The following is a 26,984-nucleotide window of genomic DNA, read 5'->3' as shown; positions in this document are numbered from 1 at the left end:
AGGTGCTGAGGGAGAGACAGCAAAGGCAGGTGGAGGGGAAGGAAACATCAGCTGCTAACGTGCTTGTCACCTTAATTTGATAGCTCGGCGCAGCCTGCAAAAGCTTGACTCTCAGTGAGAGCGGTTAGGTGCCATATTTAGTTTCAACTTTGATGTAACATCATCCCAAAGAACACCTAGAGCCCTCCTCTGCCATTGTTTTTCCCTGCTGCTATTGCAGCTGCGATGCAGACCATGCAGTGCTGCTCGTGGATCTGTCCCCTTGCTGCCTTGCCCAGGCTTTGTGCAGACAGATGTATAGCCACATCAGGCTGCTGGGATCTGAGCTGAGGCAAAGCATCTATACCAGCGGCTGCAGGGCTTGTGATGGCCTCCACGCAGCTGAACTTCACAGAGAAGGGGGCTCATTTCTATTAAGTGCTAGAGCGATTACTACTTTCCAGGGGATATTTTGGATGGGAGGCACAGCAGGCATGGTCCAAGTGCAGGGGAGAGAGACATCACAAAGAGACAAGACCACAAATCATTCCAGTTTGATTGTGTAAAATAGCTGGATAGGACTACGCTTACAGAGATTCACACAGTTGCCTTTTATAGTAGAGTGAAGCTTTTAGATAAAGTGGAAAAGCTGAAGAGCCATATAAATGCCCTCATGGGTAAAACTAAGCATCATTTCAGATGCCATAAAGATCAGGTTGCACTAAAGAAAATAGCCTGAAAAAACCACCAAGACAAAAGAAGCCATAGTGGCCATCATGCTGAGACACGAACCAAGCAGAAACTGAGATTTTGCAAAGTTTTGCAAAGCAAGTCGCACCCCAGCAGCCTCTGTGGTGCTTAGCTCTCCAGAGCAGCACTGCCCCTGCACACTAATGCCGTGATCCAAAGGCTCTGTGAAACAGAGGGATGTCAGCACAGGGAACTTACTTGGTGTTGTCCGAGTCAATGGTATGAAAGAGCTTCTCAAGTTCTTCTTCATTGAGCGTCCCGTCAGAAAAAAAAGCCTGGAACTCCTCCAGGGACAGCTTCCCATCATCTGCAAACAGCAACACAGCCACCGTTAGGGAATGGGCATAGTGAGGGGCACAACGACTGAAAATCAAGAGTTATGTTCAGATTTAAAAATTCAGACCAAAATTATCTCAAAGTGCTTCTGCAGAACTGGCCCTTAACCAATGCAGAGCTCACTGGCCACAGAGTGGGACTTAGCAGCACTGGAGGCGAAGCTTCATTGCTCCTGGTTATGGGTGCACTGACCATTAGCAACTAATTGGGCTATTAACCCAAAGCATGACTCAAGCCTGAAGAGGAAAAGCCTGCAAGCTTCATCCTAAAACTGAATTACATTTAAGAAATTACGGAGCGTTTTGTCTACCGTATGTTCAAATGATGCAGGATGCTCATTAAGGGACATAGAATAGATAGGCAAAGACCCAGGGCTGGAATTAATGACAGACCTGGCAGTATCTTTTGCCCTCTCCATCCAGCTGCATCCTCTCCAACACAATGCATCTCCCAGCTCTGGACAGAAATGCAAAATAGCAGCTACCAAGCATAACAAGACACCTCTTGCTTCAACTGTTTAAACACACAAGGACCATGCCATCTTAATGTTGTGCCTTTACTTCTAAAGGGACCTGATGACGCACAAAATCCATCTGCCTGGCCATACGGGCTACAGCTTGCTGGGTGCCTTTTGGCAAACCTACCAGCATGCAAAGGAGTCCCAACACAGAAGTTTAATAATGTTCTCCTGGGCACCTAGAGATGAACTTGCAGGAATTTCAGCAGCAAGCTCCAAGCTCATCCTTGAATGTTTATTTTGACAGCGGCTCTGGCCAGAAGTGCACAGGCACTTTAGCAGCCTCATGTCCAGCTGTACGAAATGGCCCTGCAGACAGTCAATGCTTGGGGGAAAGTGTCGCTGGTCTCAACTCAGAGGTCAAAAAACAACATCCAGATTTTAAAATCTGGCCATACACTTTGCATATTATTTTATATATTAGCCCCAGCGTCAATTTAATAATAGGCTTACTACAGCCTACTTAAATGACCAAGAAAGAAAAAAAGAATTATCAATTCCATGTACAAGGGGATATAAAAAGGAGTCCGTTGCAACTTTTGCTGATAAGGTGACAAAGGCTTATGCCTAACTGTCAAATCTGGAGCCTTTCTCTGTGTGCTGTGGACAGCTATAACACATCTTTAAAGCCACAGCTGGAAGTGAGAAGGTCTGGAGAAAGCTCCTGTGAAGAAATTCAGTGATAAAGCAATGGGAGAGAGAAAAAAGAAACTTTAAAGGAACTTTAATTTACCTCAAGTTTCTTGTTCAAGTCACTGACACTGTGCTCTGGTGTGCAGCAGTGCCTAACTACCCCTGCTCACGTACTGTTTAGAGTCTCTCCATTCATATCCATCAAAGACTCATAGACTGGAAATGCTGCCTACTTCGCAGTAGGAGAATGTATCATCTATTATTTAATCAAATCAATTATAAACCCTGTTGCTTTTCTTTCAGGAAATGATGCTAGAGGACAAAATTAGCCAATTTACCACACGCACATCAATATTTCTTCCCCAAACTAAATAAGTCTGCTGCTCCTAAAACATACCTGTATTGCCAAATGCTAACCCAGTTTCCCTTGCCTGAAAGACAAATTTAGACCAGTGATAAATTGAGTCGAAGATGCCTATTTAATTGGCAATTACGAAAGGAACACAGCAGGAGAACAAAATCTACAGCAACACTGGGTGAAAAGGGTATCATTGTCAGAACACCACAATAGCTACAGAGAATGCCCAGCTGCCTGTATTGTTTTTCTGCGTTCTTTTCCCAAAACGTGACTTCTCTGCAGCAGGCAGGGTGAAGAATACCAATGCACAGCTCAGAGGATGGGTCCCAGATTTGCTGTCTGCTTCTGATTACAGAAAACTAAAGCATCTGTACTTCAACAAGTACCTCTTGCTTGACGCATCCCACCAGTGTCACCTGGAGGCTAACCCAGGGGTGACACTCTTTTGCTGAAGGAGATAAAAAGACTGTGCCCAGAGCAAGAGCCCCATCCACACCATCCACCTCCACCTCTGCACGTTGCACAACTGGATGAGAAGCTTCCCCCACATTGCTCCTATTTATGCAGTATCCTAGCCAAGATCAAGGTTTGGTTTCTTCTGATCCTGACTGGCAATGAATATATGTCTTCAAGCAACAAGATCAAAAGGATAACGGCATTTCTATCCCATGATGGCTACAAAGTTCTTCATCTGGGGTACAGTCCCTGCAAACCTTAAATCAGTGCTTGTTCACCTCAAAATTGTCCTTCCACACAGAGGGCAGGCAGAATTAAATTCCCAGGAAAGTCACATAAATCAACTTACTGGGAAAGAGAAACTGTAAAATGAAGTGATTTTTTTTCAGGAGAGTATTTTAATCCAAATTTACAGTTTGCTCACCTCTGAAAGACACAAAGGTGTTTCTAAGTTTAAGGAAAAAAATCTTTTTCCTTTACCTAGCTTATATCTTATAACTTGTCTTTCATTTTACTCTTGCTTGATTTTTTTTTTTTTTTTTTTTTTTAAGTAATGTGTGCCAGGCTGCATTTTTGCTGCAGCCTCTGAAACATCAGTGTTTAAAACTTGTGCCAAAATGCTGTTCTGATTCCTATCTTGCCCCTCCAGAGTCGCAGGTACCAACTACCATGATGGGTCAGATCGCTGAAAAACAGCACACGCACCGATTTTTTTGGCTTTTAACAGCCCAAAGTAATACAGGATGGGTGAAGGATCAAGGCCAGGTGGAAGCATAGGTTGGATGCTGCTTTGAGCAACCTGGTCTAGTGGAAGGTGTCCCTGCCCGTGGCGGGGCGATTGGAACTGGATGACCTTTAAGGTCCCTTCCAACCTAAAACGTTCTATGATTCTGTGATGAAGGATCTAGAGGAAGGAGGAGTTGTTTGGAGACCCCCACAGAACTGGTTGGCCCCTGGCAGAAATTTGAATAAAAGTACAAATTTTGCTCGTAAACAGCACTCGAGACTTTCATCCCCCAACAGACACCACCACAAAGTACCAGTCAGCTTAAAGCTGACTGTTATTTAATACAAGCTGGAATGCTTGTCCGCAAACACACAAAGCAAAAGCCTTCCAGAGTAACAAGATAATCCTTGAGCTGCATATCTATAATTGTGAAAGAGCCTGAAAGCCGCGGGTTGCTGGTGCCCAGTGGGCAAGGAAGACTTTGGGCAACTCGGGTGATAAGAGGAAGCAGACAGGGCTGGGATTTGGCAGTTAAAATTAAACTTGCAGAAAATCCTGGGCAAGGAGGATTGACCACAGCATTACGGACACCAGGTCCACCTGCCAGCGAGTGCTGTGATAAGAGCTGATGGAGATGCTGTGCTCCAGGAGCAGCCTTATCAGGAAAGTCACAGGAAAGCAAGCTTTTTCTGAAAGCAGAAGTGCCTGCACTTGCCAAAGAACGGATAAGACTTCCAGAAACCTGCTTTTTTGCTGAAAGCTCCTGGACTTGAGAGATACAAATTCTCCAAATGAACTGGCAGGCGTTGTACCAGAGTGGCAGCGTCAATCATACGGTTCGACCTCACCCATGCCCTGCCCTGTAGGAGCTTGTCTGGGGACACTTCAGCCCTACGTAGCTACTTTTGATAGGAAGGATTATAGAAAAATTGAGATTCCACACCAAATCTCACTAAACAAAATAAGGCTTCCATCACTTTTAAGATCTAAAGAAATCTTTGTGACTTTTTTCATCTGGATGACCACATTAAAGGCAGGCAACTTACTTTCACCCACCCCACCCCACCCCCCGCCCCTTCCCTTTACACCTGGTACTTGAAGTCAACACCTAAGCTGGCAGCAAGGATGAACACCACCAACTAGAAATCACCTACATTGGCGCTGATCAGCTGAGAAAAGAGATAATCAGGCCACAGCTATTCTACCATCATTTTTTCCTGACAGTAATCTTTATTTTACTCTAGTTTTTCAAAATAATTCAATCATGGGCAAAGACTAAAGCAAATTACTGGCCAAACAGAGTTATCAAAGTTAAAACTAACTGGAGAGAGAAGGATATAACAGAGACTATCAGGAAGACCCAACTGGGATTTTATTATTGCTCCATTTGCCATTGTTAAAATCTGAGGAGTCTAGAGGCAGCTTTTATGCCTCCTAACTCGCACAATCAGACTGCTCCCACCTGCTAATGCAGCTGGGGGAAAAATCAAACTAAGATCATAAATTGTCCAAAATATAGGAAATCTAATGGCTGAGTTTTTGGAAATTCACTCAGCGATACAAATAGCTTAAAGCATCTACAAAATAAGGTCACTGTTCTGAGCCTGTTTGCTAAATCCATTTTCAATTACATCAGGTTGAGGCTGCTCATATATTTTCTAGCTATATTATGAATATATTCCATTACTTATTTTTATTACTCTATGAGTTCAAAAATGCTTTAAGCTCCGCTTAGTGTGCAAGCGCCAACAAAGCTATGGGTAAGCAAACTGGATTTTATTGTGGCCTGTGAATAAAAGTGACGACTCTATTTTTTTCTTCTTTCTTGGGGGTGTGTGCATGCAGATACATGAGTCAGCAAGAACATGGACTGGCTTCTACCCTGGACCCTTCATCCAGCCCCCTTGGAAGTCAGCAGGAGCAGCTTTATTCATTTAAATGAAGCTGGATATGGGCTTGAGTTTTCAGTCCTGGGCTGTTAGGAGAAACTACGTCCAGGTCCACAGACCTGATCTGTGATGAACCTTTCCACTGGCCAAAGAAGGGGTGCGATCACAGCAGCACCTGATCCACTCCCAAAGTCATCTGCAACTCCTCTGCAACTCGCGCAGGCATATAGCAGCCAGCTGAAAATTATCCACCCTGTTTGACTCCGATATTATAGTGTTACTTTGGGGGCAAGTGAATTTAGTTGGAAGCAGGCCTGGTGATTCACCTCCAGCCTTGGCTGAAGCTGCGAAGCCACAGGAGCTCTGCAAAAGGAATTTACGGAATGACTCCAAATTCACCTTTTTTTTGAAAGTTAACTAATGCCCAGCCCAGATGTTTTTGCAAGGGTTGGTACCACACCAAACAATCCACCTGGATAACCTAAAACAGACTGAAGTTTCCATCACAGCTGATAATCTCTGTTTGAAACACTCCTGTGCACTTCCTAATGCTGGTTGGGATTGCTGATGGGACTGATTGGTGGGTGCTGGCACAGGAATGCAAAGGCTGGTACAGAAGAAGCCACCGTTTCCCACACAGACAAAGCCAAGACTGAACTTCAGGAGCTGGGGTTTTGCTTACTCAACTCATTGGAAAACACTTGGTAAATGCTATTCTGTGTATTGGGCATGATCGCCTCCTTCGTCTTCTTGCCATTAATGCAGTTTCAAGGTGGTGTCTCCTGTGTTCTGCCAGTGACCCCACCACAGCTCCCATGAGCATAACCCACGGCACTCCTCGCTCCAGGGCTGGCTGTGCACAGGCACAACAACCCAGTGGCAAATGCCACATGCAGCTCTACTTTCAGCATCACCATTTTCTTTTTGCTATGTGTTAATTCAAACCTTTGGGATTTCTTTATCTTCCTGGGACATCTTTCCTTCCTATGCTCAGATGAGGCCTTATAGAGACATAAACTGCACATAGCAAATGAAAGAACATCTCTTAAGAAGTCAGCCAATAACCCTCCCTAGTCTTTTACCCCAGTAATAAAGATCAGCTCTTCTTCAGCAATTTGAAGGTACTTCTCTCTGCATCAAAGCACGGAATTCATAAAAAAAAAAATATGAAGGCAATTTTGGTCTTTTCCTTTCTGCTCTGCAGCAAATGGTGCAGTTCGTGGTATGACTGGAACTGGTGCATATTCAAAATCCTTGGCGGGCACTGATATAGCAGGACTGAGGCTCCTTTTTGTGCCAGGGTTAAACTTTTAATTTCCATTAAAAAGGGGAGAAAGTGACTTTCATTTCAAAGTGACCACATCAGTCAGCCTAAGATGTTGAGGAATGACTGAAAGCCTGGTTCTTGTCTAGGACGATGAGTATGCATGTACCAAGCAGACGATGGCTGGCAATCTTCTCTTTAGGATCTGGCCTGGGGAAAAGGGGGGATTTCCACTGTAGTCAGAAACCTGCACCTCATTGCCACCAGAAATAGCCGGGGCATCCAGCAATGCCCAATAACATGCCAGAATTTTCCCTAAGCTGCTCAGCTTTTATCATCAAATCAAGCCTTTTGTCATCCTAGAATTAGAAGTAATTTTGAAATTCTTTTTAATAGCAGCTATAGATAGCTATCAAATGTAGGCCGGTAGGCAGGGAGACATGCAGGAGTGATATAGCACATTTTCTCCCACTGTCTTTTGTGAAGACTCTACTTTTTTTCAGTTTCCCAGATAATCCTCACCCTGCTGTAATGAGCTGATTTAAATTGGGTTTTTTTCTGCACTCACCCAATATATTGACTTTGGATGTTTTACCATAGCTATTTAGGAATGTCTTCCAAAGAAATTCCCAGTTCTTTACAAATTAAATGCTGGGATCAGACTTCCCCAGAGTGCAAATAGCCTGGCCAGGTTCAATGCAACTGCTGCTTAATAGAGGCCATAACAAACCCTACCTGAGCATTTAGAAGAGGATTCAGACAGAGATGCCAGTAATCCACAAAGCTTTCTTAATCCCCCATTTGCCTATGGAAAACAGGAGGTAACCTGTTTCAGTTTTCCTCTTGCTAATTAGATTTCTTTTCTTGCAATTTAAAAAGAAAATGAATGTCAACAGCCAATTTCAATACATTTGCTTCACATCTGTAGTGGCACAAGGAAAATACTGAGTCAGTCCCTCCACGTGCTGCTGCTCTCTAATAGTTTATGAAAACCGCAGGTGATCTGGCCCCCGGGGACACTTTGTACATGAACATGTTGGTCTAGCTCTGGGCAGACTAGTGGGAAAACATTCAGGAAGAGAAACCGTAGCTTGCAGTAAGCAACCTCCTGCTAAATAGTTCCTGTTAAGAGGCAATACCTGCACTCTCAGTGCCTGCCTTTGGGGTCCAGCCTGGGCAGCCAAGAGGGGCTGGAGGGGAGGCAGCCCAGATGGACGCGCACCACGGGTATTTACTGGTCAGCGTGGTAGCACACAAGAGACCTCAGGGCTCCTCTGGGCTAAGTACCATAAATATATTGCATATAATAAATAAATAAAGAGACTGGGGACAGGCCTTCTCCCCCCTTTCGTCACTCTGCCCCATCAGGAGATCTCCATTTCCAAGCTGTTGCAGCCACCAGCAGAGCCAGCTTAGCTCCAGACATAAAACTGCCACTGCTTCTAGTTATTTTTCATCTTAGTTGGCCTCAGCCTGTCTCCTTTATATTAGGTGCTATTAAATGGCTGACTGACTTTGAACAACCATGGGTTTTTAGCACCTTTGATTTATTTGCCCATCGAAACTGTTTCCCCCCGAGTTACACAAGCACAAGCCACCATGGCAAAACAGCAGATTCCTGTGCAGAGCTTGCAGCCTCCTGACCCAAAGAGCCCAATTCTCTCTCCCAAAGGCTTTGATTCTCCACATATTCAAATATCTGCCTTGCTTTCTCCATTGTTACTCAGCCCCATCTTTCTCTGTCATCGCAAACATTGTCCTCCTTCTCCATTAATGTGCCTTCAGCATCGTCTCTCCCCACACTACCTACCTTCTTTTCCTTTTTGAACTCTTGGATGCAACATGCAATGAAGTTGTAGATACAGTTGTACAAAACTAGGATTTCTGTTTTAGAGGGGATTGTATGGAGAGAAGTGCCTGAAACATCATCAACCTTTGATCCCTACCACTTGATTGCCAAAATTTCTGTTTATTTCCCAGGCAGCCTTATTGCAGACCCCTTCTTTAGTCACCCTCCCGAAACGCTGCATTTCAGAAACACCAGCAAGCTCTCCACTACCAAACCTCCGGTCAAACCACACAAACTACTGACAGCCTCTCTAAACATTTGATCTAAAAGGGAAATAAAACATAAAGACAGCACAGCTTGTCATTAAAACAAGACCACTCCATGCTCCAGTGTTCCCAAAACTGTAAATCCTGACTTCAAAACTTCCTCCTTCCGTTTAAGGCAAAATTCTCCCAAGGAGACCTTGCTAAAAGGAAACAGAACCTGCCTCCTACAGTGCCCTAAAAACAACCATTCTCCATGGGAAGTATTACAAACCATGAAAAATACACTAAAACAAAGAGTGGGAGAAAAACTGATATTTGGATATGTATATTAAAATATTAAATAGTATAGCTGCTATTTTTGTACGCAACAAATAGTTCATTTCTATGCATCAGCAAACCACAGTGTTATATGTAATTCCCTGCAAGGTTAAGTATTGTTTTGTATGCACAATAGAGGTGGCCTGGGAATCACAGAGAGATTTAAATCTGCTGCTGAGCTCCGCCACCATCAAAGCAGAGGAGTGGGTTTATTTGGGAGACTTTTTTGCAATTCCCCCCAAGCATATCAAAAGCTATGTGTGGTTTCAGGCTGTTGCAAGGCTCTTACTCCTGCCATGCCACGGTCCTCCTCCAGATGCATCCCACTGGATATGCTGAAAGGCAGAAAGCTGGGGGTGATGGGCAGAGACAAAAAGCCATGACAGCACTCGGTGTGCTCTCCTTCAGGTCTCCTACAACAATGAGATGGGGCCTAAGGGAGCTCACGTATTTCTGAACTTCAGGTTACCTTCACCTTATCTGAGCAAAAAGCCTCTGAGAAGCTACCATGGGTAGCTACATATTGCAGAGTCCCTTCCCTCCAGGGTGGCTGAGGACAGACCACATAGGTACACCCATGCCTGACCTCCTGCTATGTTCAGCACCAGAGGGAAACCTGGCTTTCTCTGTGGGGACAAGTCAAAACATCACTTCTGGAGCTTACCAGAAGGCCGCTTCATTTCCATCCCCAGGAAGGCAGCCAAAAGCTTCATTTTGCTGAAAAGCAGACCCTGGAGTTACAGCTCCATCCCACACCCAGCCAGAACAGGAGGGCATGACCAATACTCTCAGGAAATTGCTGGAGCAGCCACAGTGTGGGCACAGCAGCTCCGACACCAGGCCACCTCTCAGATGGACTGTGTATCCCACCAGATTTAGGGAACAGCTCAAAGACGAGCAGCCCCACAACTCTGTGCATTGAGTCCGGCAGCAAATTTGGACCACAGAGCTCACCCAGCATTCGGCCTCCTTGGAAAGCAGCAGCAGATGCATGCTTTGCCAAAGACCAGGCTGAACAGGAAAGAGAGAAGGAAGAAAATTTTAGATAGCAGGTTCTTCATCTTAAGTTAAATCACGTGGGAAAACACCACCGCTTACTGACAGTAACTACTCACACGTTCCTAAAACACATCGCAGTCTGTACAGGGCCCTCTCACTCCCAAAAGAGCAGCAAAACAGGCAGCCCTCTGACAAGGGAGAAGAGAGGACCATACATTACTATACTTGCAGCAAAGCAGACTATAGCAGAGCCTGGCCTATGGGGCTGCAGACCAGCAAGTGTGTACATAGCCATTTCTCTAAGACTACAATATTGTCCAAATTTGGGTGTTATTTCACTGGAAGAGCAAGAAGGGAAGATATTAACATCATACTGACCTCCTCTGCCAAATTAATGTCCCTGCTTCTGATTGAGGACAACTCAGTAAACAGATTTAGAAAGGCAACGTATGTAATTTTGTGCCGTGCCCCAGCTGGGAATGCGTTAGCTGAAACATTCGGGAACTATCAGCTCTAGGCAGACTGCCAGCACAGAAGTTGACAAACTTGATCATTAAACTCTGGCAGAAACATCAAAAAAAGTGAACCTGGCATGATATATCAGGAAGTTTCAATCAAGCTGAAGCAGAGGCCAACACTAGCCTATTAAATCCAGATTTCTTGGAAAGCTCAGAAACAGGCACCAAACAGCCCTAATCTGGCTCTGCTCCCCATTAACCAGCCTTTCTCACTTACTTTTTCTTCTCTAAGGTGCAGATGAATATTTCAGAGGACCAGGGTAGTGTTTGCTCTGTTTTCAGCTCATTACACCCAGCACTCGGCTTCAAAAAAAAGGAAGAGGCAAGTGTTTAAGCAAAAGAGGAGAAATTTATGAAAATGCATGGTGTTGCCCCTCAAAAGAGTGGTCCTGGTGTGGCCAGGGCAAGGCAGGGAGAGGACCTCCCTGGGGTTTTAGGCTGTTCTCGGCAGGGCTTGCAACACCACACTCAACACGGACGCAGCACGGTGTCGCCAGCAGAGCCGGTGCTGCTGCCAGCTCCTGCCGAGCTGCTCAGCGGGACGGCTGCGGCCGTGCCATGGTGCTGGCCTCTCCCAAGGACAGCCTGGGCAGGAGCTACGGGTGGCCTTTCAGCTGCTGCCCTTGCTGGGGAAGCGGAGTGCTCAGTTAAAAAAATTGCAATGAACGCAACTATAACATCTTGTTGGATTTCCTGATCTATGATAGCAGAAGTTGCATTTCAACTTACCTGAAGGATTTAGTGTAAGAGCCAGAACCAGCCTGCAGGGTACAACAGCTGCACCGGGTCCCTGGGGGATGGAGGGGTCTCTCCATGTCAGAAATGAGCCACTCAGCCGCAGGCAAGTCTGAAATCTCACCTGGTTTCTGTCATTGGCAACAGTCATGCTGTGATTTTGTTTCCCCCTTGTAAAATAGGCATTATTCTGTGCTTAGTAAAACCCTTGCAGCAGATGAAAGGCACTGCTAGAAATGACCTTTTACTACCACTGGTAAGAGCAAGGCAGTGGCATCGTGGCTGTTTTGATGTGGTAGCCATTGGAGTTGTTGACTGTTGTCAAATTAGCAGCAAATTACTGCGGATTAGAGAGCTACAAACTCATAGCTTTCTGCAGTCCCATGAAACAATATCCAGATTGCATTGGCAGCATCAACAGTTTTCCATTCAGCTAACGAGCTGCACAGAGATGAAGGCGCCAAATTAAACTAGCTTGAAAAGCAGATACCTCATTTACATTCTCAAAAGGCAGAAAAAGTTACCCTACTGCATTATCATTGGCAGCATATAGGACCTCCAGCTCCTTGTGCCAGGACTGAATAGGTACTTGAATAGCAAATCAGAACCTGCATAATTAGTAACTTGCTTCCTCGTCTTAAGCCCTGAACTGTGAAGTCCAGGCATAAGCCTACAACACTGATCTCTCGCAATACGAACATTTCGCTTCTTGAAACTCAATGGTCTCAAAATTCCCATTGAAAAAAGAAGTTTCAGGCTTTAAACCAAACTGCTGCTCATGTTTGATAGTCCCTCTCTGAGCAACTCCTTTGCTAACAGCCAAATCTCCTCCAGAAACTTCTTTTTTGGGGGTAATCTTTGCTTCAGGACCCGATATAAAGGACAGCCAGAGCGGTCCCTCCCCACAGGATGCTCCTGCGGGTCTCCAGCGCTGCCTGTCCCGTCCCCCTGTTGTTGCACGGGGAGAGCAGCCAAGCAAAACCTCGCTCAGTCCAGCACAGTTGCTTTAATTTTATGCTCCCACGTAATAAGCTTCTGCATTTCTCATTTATTTTCTCAGAAAAAAATGTAAGCCCTACGCTGAGTGTCTCCAGCTATTTGTCCAGGGCAGGATGGGTGTCTCAGCCCTGTCAAAGATACTTAACATCTCTAAAGCAAACAATGTAGATTTTTTCCACAGTCTTTCATCCGTTTGCTTCAGCAAACCAGCTGAGCAGCACAGAAGCAGAACAATCCTGCAGGGAAGGCGCATCTGTTCTGAAAAGATTGCAAAGAAAAAAACCCTAAATACATTTTTCTGCTCCAGCGAATGAAACAAGCACATCTTTAACCACATACTTCTGCAACTAGCTTTTAACAAAGCTGCAGCATTAATATCTTTTCTGTTTATTTTTTGTGGTGGTTTATTTCAAAAGTAGGTTAAAAAAAAATAACAGGACTCTTATCAGGCTTTTTGGTTTTAAGGGAAGGGAAAGATATTTTGCTGGGTTTTCCACATAGCCCCACGTTGTAGAGAATAAAGTACAAATGAAAAAATATAAATTTACACAAGTGACGAATAAAATAAGAACAAGAGGCACTGCAGCATCGAGCTGCACAGCAAAAGCCTACCCCTCGACCCACCCAAACGGGCGCTGGTTTAACAAGTAGGTCACGGCGCAGCACAGCAAAAGGCTGAGGCAGAGCATCCCCAAAGCGCCTGTTTCATGTGCTCCAGTCAAGATTTAATAGCAAAAGCAGCCAGAGCCTGTTAGTATCGGCACGAAAGGCAGAGGGGAAGTTGTGTTCCAACTGAAGACTCTTGTTTTGAAGAACCCCTGACCTCCCCATCTCACCATCTCACAGTCAATTCCTTTCAGCCCCTGTCTCCAGCATCCCAGCTGCTGCGGTTCAGCCCAGCCCGCTTTGATTTGGCAAAATCTAAGATGAGGAAAAAAAGTATTTGAAGGACAAAGCTATTGGAAAAAAGCCTGCAAGTTTGTTTTGTTTTGTTTTGTTTTGTTTTTCCCAGGAGAAAATGGGGTCACCTGCCTTCTTTTCTTAAAGAAAGCTTTCAAAGGAAGATTTGAAAATCCCAGAGTATATCAAGTTTTGCTTCAATTTAATCCTAACATTTTCCCTTGAACACTGACAACAGCCTCTCAATTTTTACTTTACTTTTCCACAGCAAACCTGGCTAAGTTTTCACTGAGTTCCTAAGCGTGTAAAAAAGAGAAAAACCCTCTGGTGTGGTTTTTCATTGAAAATTGAGAACCATAAATGCATAAACCGACGGGGGTGACCAATGCACGGGGGCTGTTTCCTAACACAGCGCTGGGGAAGGGTCCCCCCGACTCTCTCACTCAGACCTGCTGCAGCTCATTAAAACCCTTCTCTGGGAGAGCGGGTTTCAGAGAAGCCTTTGTGAATTTTTAATGCCGTGTGCTACTTAGCTTTTGCTGAATCCACATTGTCTCCACGCCATCTCAGCAGCATCCACTGCAGCTATGCGACCTGCAGCAGCAGCAGTGTGCAGCCTTTCCCAGTGTGACCGATAACCTAGGATCAGCCGGATCCCACGGGCACGGCACACGGGCAGCACAGGGAGATGCTGCCAGACCCTGCCACAGACCTCTGTGATGCAAAGCTCCCCGAGCCACCATCCAGGTTTAACCCGGATTCAAGTGATGCACCCATGGGAACACAGAGCAACACTGCTTGTATCGGCATGTCCAAACCCACCAGCACAGCACTGTTTGCAGCCTCTGCAGAGGGAACTGCTGCTCTCTTCCCTTCTTTTCTCTTTAAGGTCTTAAGAAGCATGAAGGTGACGGCTGGAGAGCAGATGGGGAAGCAATGGAGGCTGGCATGAGCAACCAGCTGGGAAACCAACGCATTGTCCTGAACGAGGAGGAAAAGGGGAATGCTGGCCACAAAAGTCAAGATACACAACTGGTTTGACATAAGGGTGAAGAGTGAACCACCTTCTGCTTTCAGCAGAATCAAATTAACACAGGAGTGTGGCAGCACTGAGGGCCTCCAGCACTTACGGTGATGCTCAAGAGTTTACAAGATAAAACAGACTCCTTCAAGCTTTCTTCTTCTCCCCCAAGCTCTGGTAACAAAATCATCAAAGTCCTTTTGTAGTTTAAAAACAAAACAAAACAAAAACCCACAAAAAATTCCACCAAAACCCAGCAGCATCTAGATTTCACTGAAGTGCCGTCCCAGGAAATGTTGTACTGGCTACTCATAGGAAATCCAAATTGCTGATATTTTTTTCCCAAAGCTGGGGAGCCCTGAGATGGGGAGCACAGTCCTGCTCCATTCTGCTTGGGACTTGCAACAGGAGTAAAGATAACCAAGCAACCAAGAAAGAAAAATCAGGAGTCATTCTGCACATGGAGATTTCACTGCTGGTTGCCTGGCTTGGCGATAGAGACGCTTGAGGGAGCACTGTATTTCTTTGAAATACTCAACGTTACTAGCTTTAGCTAATGGAATAGAAAATGTTACGTTCAGCCCTTGGTGACATCTCCTGTGATGTTCAATCAAAGCCTCCTCGTGTGGAGATGATTTATTAGCAGAGATTGGACCCATTTGAAGCAATAAGCATGCTGGTGCAGGAGAAGGCTCATCTAAGATCTTCATCAAAGCAGCAGTTTACAGAGATGTTTTCTGTCTCCAGCACTAACAGCTCACATGTCACTGCCAAACCTGTCATGGAAAAGCTTCTCAGAAAGCAGAGGAACATCATCGTAGCCTCAGAGGAGCACAGCTCTCTCCAGGCTCTCCTTTGCCTGCAGGAAACCCACTAAATTCACTTGCATTTCCAAACTCTTAGCACAAGCTGGATTTCTAGACCGGTTCAATGCACAAAGCTACGGGTGAAGTTAACAGGATTTCTGAGCCACCCCCTGTCCTTAGGGACCTGTTTTCCTCATTGTACATATGTAAGCTTGAAAGGTTTGTGTCTTATTTACATACACACACACAAAAAAAAAAGACATAAGAATAATCTGGGATTTAGGAAACAAAACCGTTTTTACAAAAACATTGGTGTTGGTGAGGGTCATGGTGCTGGTCAGACCTCCTGTAAAACCTCAAGCAGAAGGAGGTAGCACTGGCCAAGCAGACCACAGGTGCTGCACTGCCCACTTTGTCCCAGCAAACCCCGCTGAGCCCATCTGAGGGTGACCTGTGATGCCGTTTCCCTTCAAGGAAACCTTGGCAAACCTCCCAGCAAAGAGCAAGGTCTGGCTGAGGAAGACCAGGGTGCTGCAGGGTTTGGTGTCGTGCATCCATAGGAAAACTCTGACTGAGGGCTCAGATGATATGTGGCATGGGGGATAACACAACATTTGCTCTTTCCTGCTATTTTCATCCTAATTAAAGAGAAGCTAATTCCAAACCTCATCTGTCTCTCTCATGGAGCACACTAATGTGCTTTTGGCTCGGTGGTTTCCTACCTGCCAAAGTCTGGTGGGATGTTTGTTCTACAGAACAATGTGGCTCCTACCGCAAGATCAGCCTCTATGAATCTGCGCCGAGTCCTGCAACAGCAGTGCTGTGAGAAACATTTAATCCTCATTCCTGTTTTATAACAGGATCAAAATGGTCAGCATGTTGATAATTCAAAGGTTTAGCAGTCCCAACATCCAAGCATCAGAGCAAAGAAATAAATACTGCAGGCTTAAAACTTGAATACCAAATTTGTAGAAGAAGGGAGGTAAAAGGAAAAAAAACCTACTTGTGTTACACTGCAATGGCCCAGTCCTGTTCTGTACTGACTTATGAATATAAGAAAACTGCTTTCTTTTATGTTGCCTTGGTTATTCGGTCTTTCACTGTATGAATACATTAGCTCAGTTCAGCATGGGTCTTCAGAAAAAGCACATGGGAAGGAAGCGAGTGGCTCCAGTGACCCACAGTTTAAGGTTCTTGATATTTAAAAAAAATGCCAATCTGTTCTCCCAGCTAATCTTTCCTCTGGCTATAGCCAGCTCCCAGCTGGGTTTTGAGCTGAAGAGCCCGAGCCTTCAGCTGCGGGAGGCTGCAGCTGGGGAGAGCTTGCCCTGCTGGGACGGGGCAGGGACATACTGAGATGCCACCATGGGACACATCACCCCATGGCCCTGGGGTGTTAGCAAGGCAGGGTGTATCTCTGCTGTTAACTGCTGCTTTGGTCTGCAGAGAGGTCTCCCCTGCCAACAGACACCTTCTGCTTCCACCTCCTCTACCCAAAGCCACCCTCAAACTCCCATGAGGTGTCTCTTTGCCCACTGCCCCCTTATCAGCTCTCCTAGAGGAAGGAGAAATGGGAAAAATAGCAGGTATCCTCCCTCATTTGGGTACTGCAAATCTGTCTTTTTAGGAAATATCTACAGAAATTGTCTCCCCAGGCAATTAGGCAACACTGTACCTTGATGTGAAGGACATGGCAAACCAGCAAGCACAGTCTCTGATTGCATTTGCTTAACAGGGGTCACTCTCTCCTTGGCTGCTGACCTTTAAAGTGTCAGGTTCCTCATTTAGAAAGCAACAACTGGTTTTGAAAAGTTGTAAGTGGCTGTGTCCTGCTCGAGTCACCTTTGCAGATGATGCTTTGCAAGAACATCCCCCACTGCTAAGTTTTCTTTTCCCCCTCATCTCCCCAAGATCTCAGCGTTTATCACTTCATCTGCTCACAATGCTCATTATATAAGGATTTAATATTCCTTACTACGCACAGTCCCACTTCTGTAACTTCTTTTCAGTTAATTCTTCCAGTTAAATGCTACAAAACCATTTTCCCCTCTGGTTTAAAACTTAGGAATTCCTTTTGCAAGATCTAAACCCTGCTGTTTTCCAACAACTAGATTACAGGATGCAGGGGAGAGGAAACAAGGCTGGTTCCTTTCTTTGAAAAATATAAATATTTCATCTTGGTTTTACAGTCTTGTGCAAGTACTTCCCTTTATAGTACACACTTTTTTTCCCCACTGTTTAACACATACCAAGCGTATTAATTGATACCACTATCTCTCCAGCTACAAAAGTATAACATGACAAATTTGCACGTGGCTATGTTTGCATAGAACCAAGGGCTGAACTCCATAAAGCCAGGGACAGACTCATGTCCCCCATCTCCTACTCCTGGTCTCCAGTTTGAAACCCAGCCAGGCAAGCTGTGCCTTCCCATCACCCAGCTTTCCCAGGCAGAAGCATTTCAGATTCATGCATGGTCCCTTCCTGCCGCTCCATCCTTCCTTTCCTCTTATCCCACCCCACAGGGAAGTCACAAGAGCTGGTGAGTGTTGCACATTTGCTACCTGAAGCCGGTGCCAGTGCCAAGGAAGCCAGCAGCACACTGCCAAGGCAGGTCTGCGCCGGCTCCTGCCTGCCAGAAGTGAGGATTGCCCCATTTATCTCCCACAGAGCCAAAAGTAATCCCTCCGTGCTCTATTGGGAACAACAAACCACTAAGTGGCATCAGATATTAATTCCTTACAAGTGTGTTGCATTATGGATTAAGAAAGCAGAAAGTGTATTATATTGTGAAGAGCCTATTAATGTAAATAACTGATTTTGGTTAATCTTGAACTATTTGCCAATATTAATTCAACCTTTTTTAGAAACCAGGGAGGGAGGTGTAAGGAAACAAAGCAAGCAACTGATGGTACTACAAAGGCGAGGAAGGAAAACCAGCCTTGCTTAACAGCGTAGCATGTTTGAAAGCCAGCTGGAAAAGTAACATCTCCATGATGAACAGAAAATACTTTGGAAAGGAAAATAAGTCTCAGCGTACTTATTTTTATTAGTGGACCAGGTGCAAACCTGTGTTTCGGTTCCAGCACAGCAGAGCAATACATAACCGAACCACCATGTGCCTAAAGAATACACAGGCTCTGCGGGGTCCTGGAGTCAATTATTTTGGCTTAAGGAACAGAAATCCCATGTTCACATGCCAAGCACCAGAAGCACCCGAAAGCAACCCACTCTGATCGTTACTGATAGCAGCGCCCCAAAATCTGGCCCCTTTCACAGACGGAGGTTAGGAAGCAATGGGTAACAAGAGGGCTGAAACTACTTGCGTCTGTGCTGTGTCAGGCTGGGTGCCTCAATACCAGTACCTAATTAAGGCAGAAACTTGGCAGCAGGAACCGATCTCAGGTCCAAACTCAAAGCCTGGGCTGAGCTGTTTCTCGAACCCGAGCCCAGCATGTACCAGCCCTTTCATGTTCTGCTGAGCAGCAGCAGGAGTGCGGCCAGAGCCTCTTCCCTCGCAGCTGAGCTCCGGCTGGGACTCGGCCGGCACGCAGACAGGTTGCCCCCTCTGCACTGAGGCTGCAGCAGGGTCAGAGAAGAGAAATTTCCACTCTAAAAATAATTTTTAATTATTTCCACCTGTTAAGCTTTTGGAAAGCACTGCAAGCTTTTTCCAGAGCAAGACACTACCTTCCCACAGTGCAGACAACCAAGCATGAAACCAAAGACACTTGGGCTCCAGCATCTCATGTCTGTGAACATCCATTTTCACATATCCTCCCAGGAAAAAATTCAGCTATTCCTGTCTCCCAGATTGTACTTGTTGGGAGTAACAGACCTGGATGTATCATTGTTTTAGCTTCAGACTTTTCTTTCCCCACTGCAAGTCAGTAAGATACTTATTGCTCTCTCTCTAACATATATTATCTGGTAACCCATGGATTTTAAAAGAGTGAGAAAGATAATAGGAAGAAAAAGATACACATGATTTATAGCTGTTCCTGGCCAATTGCCTGAACACAGGCTGCCAGAACATATTTTCTCACAGTTGTCTGGCAAAAATTGCTAGCAAATTATAAGGATTACTTACAGTAGTGTATTTGTTCTGGATTCAATTTTTGCCTTATTTAATTTTAACAGCTATAATAAACCATCTTCAATAAATACAGCTGATCTGCAGAAGATAACTAATTAAAAGTGATGCCAGAGCCCAGTGCTGCCCCTTGCTCCCACACCGCCGAGAGTGGAGGAAGGCATGCAAGCACTGGGGCAGGAGGCAAAAGCAGTGATCTTCCCCCACGCAGGATCTGCTCCGCTGCCCCTAAGGGAACTTCCCAGGGATTAAACTGAAAGGCAAACACAGGCAAGTCCTGCTACCAAGAGAGAAAAGCAGCGATGGAAGATGTAAGTACGATTTAGGTGAGGAGGCAAGAGAAAAAATGCAAGCTGGGGGTCACACAAGATGCCCGTGGTGGTGGCAAAGGCATTTTAAGGAGTTCCTACGTGTTGGTCACCTCCATCTGGGTGTGTATTGCCACTGCCACACTACACCTTGTATTATGAATGAGTGACACCGAGAGCACACACAAACCACATCACTGATCCAGTTTAAAACAAGTTAAAACATGCAGGCTGTAACACCACTCCACCAAAGGCAGCATCATGCATAAGTGCTTCCAAGGGAAATTCATTTAACACTAACAAGCTTTGCATAAAGTCATCTCACAGCCACCTTGTGCCTTTGAACGCAGTTTGGGAAACACTTGCAGTGGTGACACCCTCCCACCATGGCAGCAGGAAAAAACCAAGCCTTTTTAAAGCTCAATTATGGCAAAGGGGCTCAGATTTTGCAAGGACAATTTCAGGGCAGGCAGGTGTGGAGTGCACCATGGGCTCCAGTGCCTGGCGAGGTCCTCACTGCCCTGTATGACGTCCCACTGTTAAGGGACACATATGGGCAGCAAGAATGGTAATTCAGAGCTGGGAGGAGCAGCTAAGATCCTTCAGACTAACACCTAGCAGTGAAACTACATATCACAAGGATTTAAGATCCTCAAACCAGAGCTACACCCAGCTTTGATGCACAAGAAAGCAGCAAGTTGTCTGTCCCGCATGAGAGATGAGCTGCCGAAGGAGAGGTACACGAGGTGCTCGGAGTCTACCACATTTTGTAGGGTTCAATTCCCAACACTCAAAATGCCAATGTCCACCCTGGGAACTTGTCCCTGCACCCAAGCCATGTCCCATGGTCACTGCTACGCATCAGCCGAGTCCCCAAAGCCTGCAGTCAGTTGCACATGTTTAACCTGCCAGGAAACTAACAGCCAGCCAAGTTGCAAAAGTCCTTTCCAAGCACTTTAAAATTTCACCTTGGCCAAAAAACCCATGAAGAATTTAGCGGGAGGAATATTGATTTGCTGGATTTACTTTGAAAAGCTTCCCGGGTACAGCAACATCAGATATTAATGAGACAGATCAAAAAGAACCCTAGGTGTTAAGCCCTCAACATCCATCAGTTCTCTGGCTTGCCATTATAGCTGGAGCCTTCCCTTTGCCTCGTGCTGCCATTTCCACACAGAAGAGACCTTCTTGTAGACACCCTCCTCTCCTGAAACCAGAGCACGGCATTATGGTAAAGTTGGGCCAATGCACATAGTGACATCTCCACGAGGTCACAGCTTTGCTGCGATGGGGGAAGCTCCCCCCTGCCCAAACCTGCACAGTTTGTGTTCCTATCAGTAGGTATCGGATGTGCCTGGTGCAGCCACATCTCAGCAGACCCATGGCTCTCACCTCTTGAGGATGCCCTGCTATTTTGGTTTTCTCTGCCCTTTGACAGTTGCTACCTGCTGACGCAAGCGCTGCAGGTGAGCCAGACCACAGGGACATTCTCCGCACTTGACCCGGACAAGGAGCCTGGAGTGGGTTTGGGGTTTGTGCCAGGAACTCAGAGGGGAGAGACATAAGGCCATTTTTGCACAAAGACTGACCCATCGGCAAGGAAAATACATGAATATGTTTCAACTGAAATGGCCTTCAGGACGGCTACAGCCATGGCTCTCTGGGCCAGCTGGCAGCACCCAGCAATTTCCATGCTCTAGAAAAGCCAGGACAAGAACCACCACTTTAAAGGCACTACCAATAAAGCTCACATTCTTTGGCCAGGGATCGCCAGCAGGTAGTAGCTCCGTAAATGTTTCATAGTGCCCTTTGCTGGCTGTCATCATGCCACGTAGACACATTTGCTGTGTAGCCCCCAATTAAATCTCTCAACTTTGGCTCCAGAAAGAAATATCTTTAAAAATCCTCTTAGCTAATTGAATGGCTTTTCAAAGTCTCCTTGGGAAACCACGATCCCTTATTCCCACCCTCCACAACTTGCAACAAGGCCATTAAATCTGTTACAATAATATATCCCCTTCGCTCCTGTCCAGCCTGAAGTCTCTAATGAGGTTTGCAGAAGAAAACCCACATCTCCCAACCCACGGAGAGAAGAAGAAAATAAACCCTGTCTTCTTTGGGTTACCTTGTATGTCAAACCTTAATTGGTGCACTTCAAAGCAAAGCGGGAGAGCTTGGAAACACTGCCCTCCAGATCAAACATTCAGCCTCAAATTGCTGGGCTAAAGCAATAACCCTGCTTGATGTCCCCTCCCCACGTCTCTCGGGGACACCAGAGCACTGATGTTTGCCTCCAACTCTCTGTATTAAAGGAATTGAAAGGAGGAGCCAAGTAAGAGAACAGATACAGCAGAAAAAGAGCATTGCCTGTAGAAATGCTCAGGCTCCATTGCACGCACAAAACCCACCTCAAAGGCTGAACACAGCTACTCTGCCCTACTTCCCAGTGCAACACAATTGCATTAATGAGTCAGAGCCCAAACACAGACACCTCTTTGCTCTGCCAGATCAGCATTTGCTAAGCACAGGGAGCAATGTTTCCTGAGGGTGAGGGGTTTGATGAATGTCAGGAGAATGCTCGTGGGCAGGCAGGTCTCAGACCACCCTGAACGTCTAACAGGGATAAACACATGCAGCAAGAAGGTTCGATTGATGGGTCAGGCTGGAAATGCAGGCCTGGGGCAGACTGGTAGGTGGTTTCCAATGCAAAAGCTTTGATCTAGCCTGCTCGTCCACGTCTGAGCCCTCTTAGCGAGGTCCAGCAGAGAGCAGACGTCAGTGATGGCCCAAGGGCTGATACTTCTGCCCAGACAGTGGTCATAGGAAGACAACCCTTCAGGTCAGCATCACCATGAGTTTTGGATGGACTGACATATGGCCTAATAAGAAAGCATGAAGGTATGAAAGCCCATGTGTTTAGGTATCTGACTGTCTTTGAGGTTCAAATCCATTTATTGTCAACACAAAAACACCAGAAAGCCTTGAAGGTTACAGCAGTTATTGATTCTTACCGTGGGTTTCGCTCAGCAGCTGAATTTCTGAGAGAGAGTGGAGAGAAAGGCTCAGCAGCCACGAGAAGGGAAGGTGCTGGGCAGAGAGGGCAGCCAGGAGCTGCCAGCACAGCCCTGGGGTGGACCAACATGCAAATACGCTTTACAGTCACAAGGCAGCAAGTACCGCAGGTTGGTAAGCACACCTGAAGAAGGCCAAATATTAGGTGACGCTGCTTTTTAAATTTTTTCTTTAAGTCTGGCTTGATATTCTAGCTGCAGGTTTTACAGCAAAAGGGCGAGGACATAGGTGATGGCCACCAACACTGCAACGATTTGTACCTTGAATAATGAGGAAAGGGCATTCTGCACGATACCAGTCAGGCACCTGAGCTATCAGATATCAACTGAAGTGTCCACAAGCCAGCTGCATAGAAGCCAAGCGCTCTGTTTAAATACAGCAACTTTCCCAGCTGTGGATAACCCACCAGTCCCATTCCCTGCACACCACCATGCACCAGTCACACTCGGACCAATAGTGCCTCCATGGCCTGCCACCCATGAAGGCTTTCATGGTACCCTCTATTTTGGCAGCCTGCTCTCTCAGCAGGGAAAAGCTTTAGGAATAGGACAGGAATAACAATTTTAGAGAGCGATGGGCCATAAATTGCTGCTGTGCAGAAATAGGTGGGATCTGGGCGTTTCTGTTGCAGAAATTAAAGCTCAAGTGCTGGCCACATCATTGGATTGAGTTCATGGGGGAGTTTCTGGGCTGGATTCAAACCTTGCCCAGCTCAAACCTTCTTTGGCTTAAGTCTTGTACTAGGCAAACCACCCGTGGGCCTGGATTAAAACTGGACCGCTGCATAACTGTCAGCCTGTAGCACATGAGGATGCAGCTGTTAATGAAGTCCTAACCCTATGCACCCAATTCAAGGTCTACTCTGCAGAATTAAGGTGGTCCAGCCAAAAAAAAGTATAAAAATACCCCTTGATTCTAACATGCATTTGCTAACAAGAAGTGACATGAGAAGAAAAACAGGTCCTAAAAACTCTCAGCTCTTCCCCTCTGCTGCACACAGTGTGCACCAGATACCTTCATATCTTTGTCGAAAGAAAAAGCAGCCCTGAAAGGGCACAAGCAGCTGAGAAGTGCCCTTTCAAGCCAGTCAGTGATGAAAATCAAATCCTAAGTTCACAGGGTTAAAGGGTGGACAGAAGTTCTGGACACATCTAGTGACAGCCTGTAAAGCATGGCCAGCAACCACCTTTCACATTTTCTACATTATCTCAAAATTCATCATCTGTTGATAGGTTTGTTTATTATTTTGGGAACAGCATGTCTCAATTTAAACAGATGTCATCTCTTCAAAACCATGTGCTGTGAACTTTGCAAGGATGTGGAAGGATAACTGAACATACGATAGAGGGAGCTAGGAAGTGATACAGGAGTCCAAATAACTGAAAACATGTTCAAACTTTCTCCTTGTAAGTAAAGGTCATTACACAGTTTCATAAGGTACTTTTTGATTGTCACATGAAATGTAGACTACCTAAATGCAAATCTTTTTTTCTTTATTTTTTAGAAAAGATAAATACATTTAGACTGGTCATCTGCTCATGGAAGAACCTACCAGATTTATCCATACATAGAAAACCCGATTCATCACTGCATTTTTCCACTTATACGTGGGTGGTTGCCAATACTGTTTTTGTTATGCAAGTATTCTAAATATCCTCACTTAGAACTAATGATTTAATTTGGACACACCAGTGAGATATGAATAGCTCAAGGTTTTCCCTGTGCTTGAGGAGCAGTAGCCATGCAGAAGGTAATTACCCAGGTCTGGAAGATAAGTGGTTTTGATAAGTGGTAGCCCATTATGGCAGGGACCGCGTGGCTCCTGGGAGCTCACAGTAAAAGCACAATTTCAAAATACGTGCACAGCTGTGGCTGTAGAAAGAAGAGCTGTGTGTGCAACAGGTGGCTTATTAGGTGTTTGGGGGTTTTTTAATCTGATATATAACATGGAGGTATCATGGTCCTAGCCTGGCATCTTTCTAAGATCTGACAAAAGCACCCACAACTATGATGTCTTCATTTTTCTTCCATGATGCTTTGGGTGCCATATTTTTGAAGTCCCAGCTGCTTACCACCATTCAAGTCCTGTCCAAGCATATTTTCCAAAAGGGCCTCAAATTGATGGGGGAAGGTAGGGAGATAAGTACTTCGAGCCTTAAAACCACCTTGTGGACAATTACCATGCCAAATTCCAATCAAGTAGTTTTCTAAAAATGTTTCAATAAATTAAGATGGTAGTTAATAACAGATGCCTGCTATTTTTAATCTCAGAACAACTCCAAAAGGTTTTTGCCCAGCAATCAGATGCTATTAAAAAAAAAAAAAAAGGGACAGGCCCAGGCAGGGTGAGCAAGCTGAACAGTGACAGCTTCTTAGGTTTCCAAAATAAGGAAAGGACTAAAGTACAACCACCACCACAGACAGGACACCAAGCAAGCAATACATGAGATTTAGCACATGTTGCAATAGCAATGCTGTTCTCAAACTGTAATCCCATTTTCCTGACCCAGAAGTGACTCCTCTAACCTGCAGCCCTGAAGACAAGGAGCCCACGAGGACATAAAGCATTGAAAGCAAACAGTAAAAACAGGGTCTTGAGACCACCTGCTCACCAGTGCCAGCTTTCTCCTCTCTCTCTCCTGCATTTCCCCGTGTTCCCACATTGCCAGAACTGAAGAGGTGTTTTCACCCCTTTTTGACCCAACTTCTGTATCAATGACTCGAGCTCAGTGAGGGGCACTCTCAGAGTGAAAGGGGGAAAACAACACATTTACACAGTGCTCTGGGTCCAGTTGCTGTGAATTTGGGCCCTAAGCACATCCACAGACAAACACTCCTTTGTTCCTGTTCGGGGCTCATTAGAGGTGATCAAAATAATTTCTCCAAGTGGGGGCTGGAGAGCGTGGGTGAGACTTTGAGAGCTATTACCATTAACAGTCCTGCACATTTCCCAGATCCCCAAAGTCCTTACTCAGAGGAACAGTATCTGCCTACAAACAAGACACAGAGGACAGACACAGAGAACTTGGGAAGGGCTGGAAATCGCCCTGAGCTTCACCCACATGCTCTTTTGTAGACCCACCACACCAGGACTCATTCAGCCCTCTCCCTCTGCTGAGGGTCCAGGGCTTTCCCTGCTCTCCCACCACCATCTCTTAATAAAGAAACCCGATCCATGGAAGAACCTCAGGCTCTTCGTTTGCATACTGGTGATTAACAAGACCAATTTCTACTTAGGCAACACTCATGACATGCCTCAGTTCTTTAATGTATCAAGCAGTGTTAGATTAATGGCTGGACTCAATGATCTTAAAGGTCTTTTCCAACATAAATGATTCTATGATAAGCTGGGGCTGAGATGCCCCTGAAGTTTTTTCTTTACTTGGTTTTCTTTTTCTGTCTTTTTCCAGCTTTTGAAGCTTGTGGGCTCCACAGACCAAGGGGACAGCAGTGATACGGGGCACTACAGCCACAAAGCCATCAAGCAGAGCAGCACTGCTGGTTTATACGTAAAAGGAGGAGCTTGGTCTACTGCCAAGGGCACAACTCCACTGCCAGCAAACCAGGCTCCTTAGCCAGTTTGTTATGATGCTGATGTCCAAAGACATTTATGTTTCTTGCTTGTCAGCAGCTCTATATGTGCCCCCATTGTTCGCAGTGCAATTTGCTAGGAAGCTTGCAACACTGGATATGCAGACCTTTACTTACAAAGAATAACAGCATAAATCTCCTTTAATGAGCTCCTAAGTGACTAACAGATATCTTGTGTGCAGCTATTTAAAGGACAAGCCCTACTGGGATAGGAATGGGCACAACTCCATTGCCCTTCATGGCTCTTAACCAAGAAACCCTTTCCTATTCCTGCTGCATTCATGCTTCCTTTTTTCCTTTATTAGCTCTGCTACGTCCTCTACAGGCCTTCAGCTGACCACGCAGACCAACTAAAACCCAAAAACTCCTCTCAGCATTTGCCCTCCAGATCTCTACATTAAATTTATAAATTAAATTAGTTTAATCCATTTTCACACTTCATTATATTTCATTTTTGATAACAGCAGAAGCCATCTAAGACAGTATGTGTTGAATGGCTTTGTTCCCATCCACACCTTCCCTAGATATGATAAATTCAAGGAAGAAGCACAACGGTTTGGGCCAGTTCTTGGTGCAGAAGTCACAAAGACAGCAGCAACAGGAAGGTGCCAAGAACCATGATACTAATTCATCCCTAGTTATTGTCAAGTACAATACTGC

General features: G+C 45.5%; 1 protein-coding gene across 2 annotated transcripts in view; it reads right to left on the bottom strand.

Annotated features, from left to right (window-relative positions):
* Positions 1 to 26,984, bottom strand: part of NECAB2 (N-terminal EF-hand calcium binding protein 2) — a 98,219-nt gene that overhangs the window by 44,389 nt on the left and 26,846 nt on the right. For both annotated transcript variants that reach the window (XM_069793727.1, XM_069793726.1), the window contains exon 3: positions 928 to 1,036. In XM_069793727.1, coding sequence (XP_069649828.1) covers positions 928 to 1,036 — 109 coding nt within the window. The remainder of the gene's footprint in view (positions 1 to 927; positions 1,037 to 26,984) is intronic.

Source organism: Haliaeetus albicilla, chromosome 10 (genome assembly GCF_947461875.1).
Source record: "Haliaeetus albicilla chromosome 10, bHalAlb1.1, whole genome shotgun sequence".
Classification (NCBI taxonomy): Eukaryota; Metazoa; Chordata; class Aves; order Accipitriformes; family Accipitridae; genus Haliaeetus; species Haliaeetus albicilla.
Note: the sequence above shows the minus strand (reverse complement) of the source record. Positions and strands in the feature narration are given on the sequence as shown.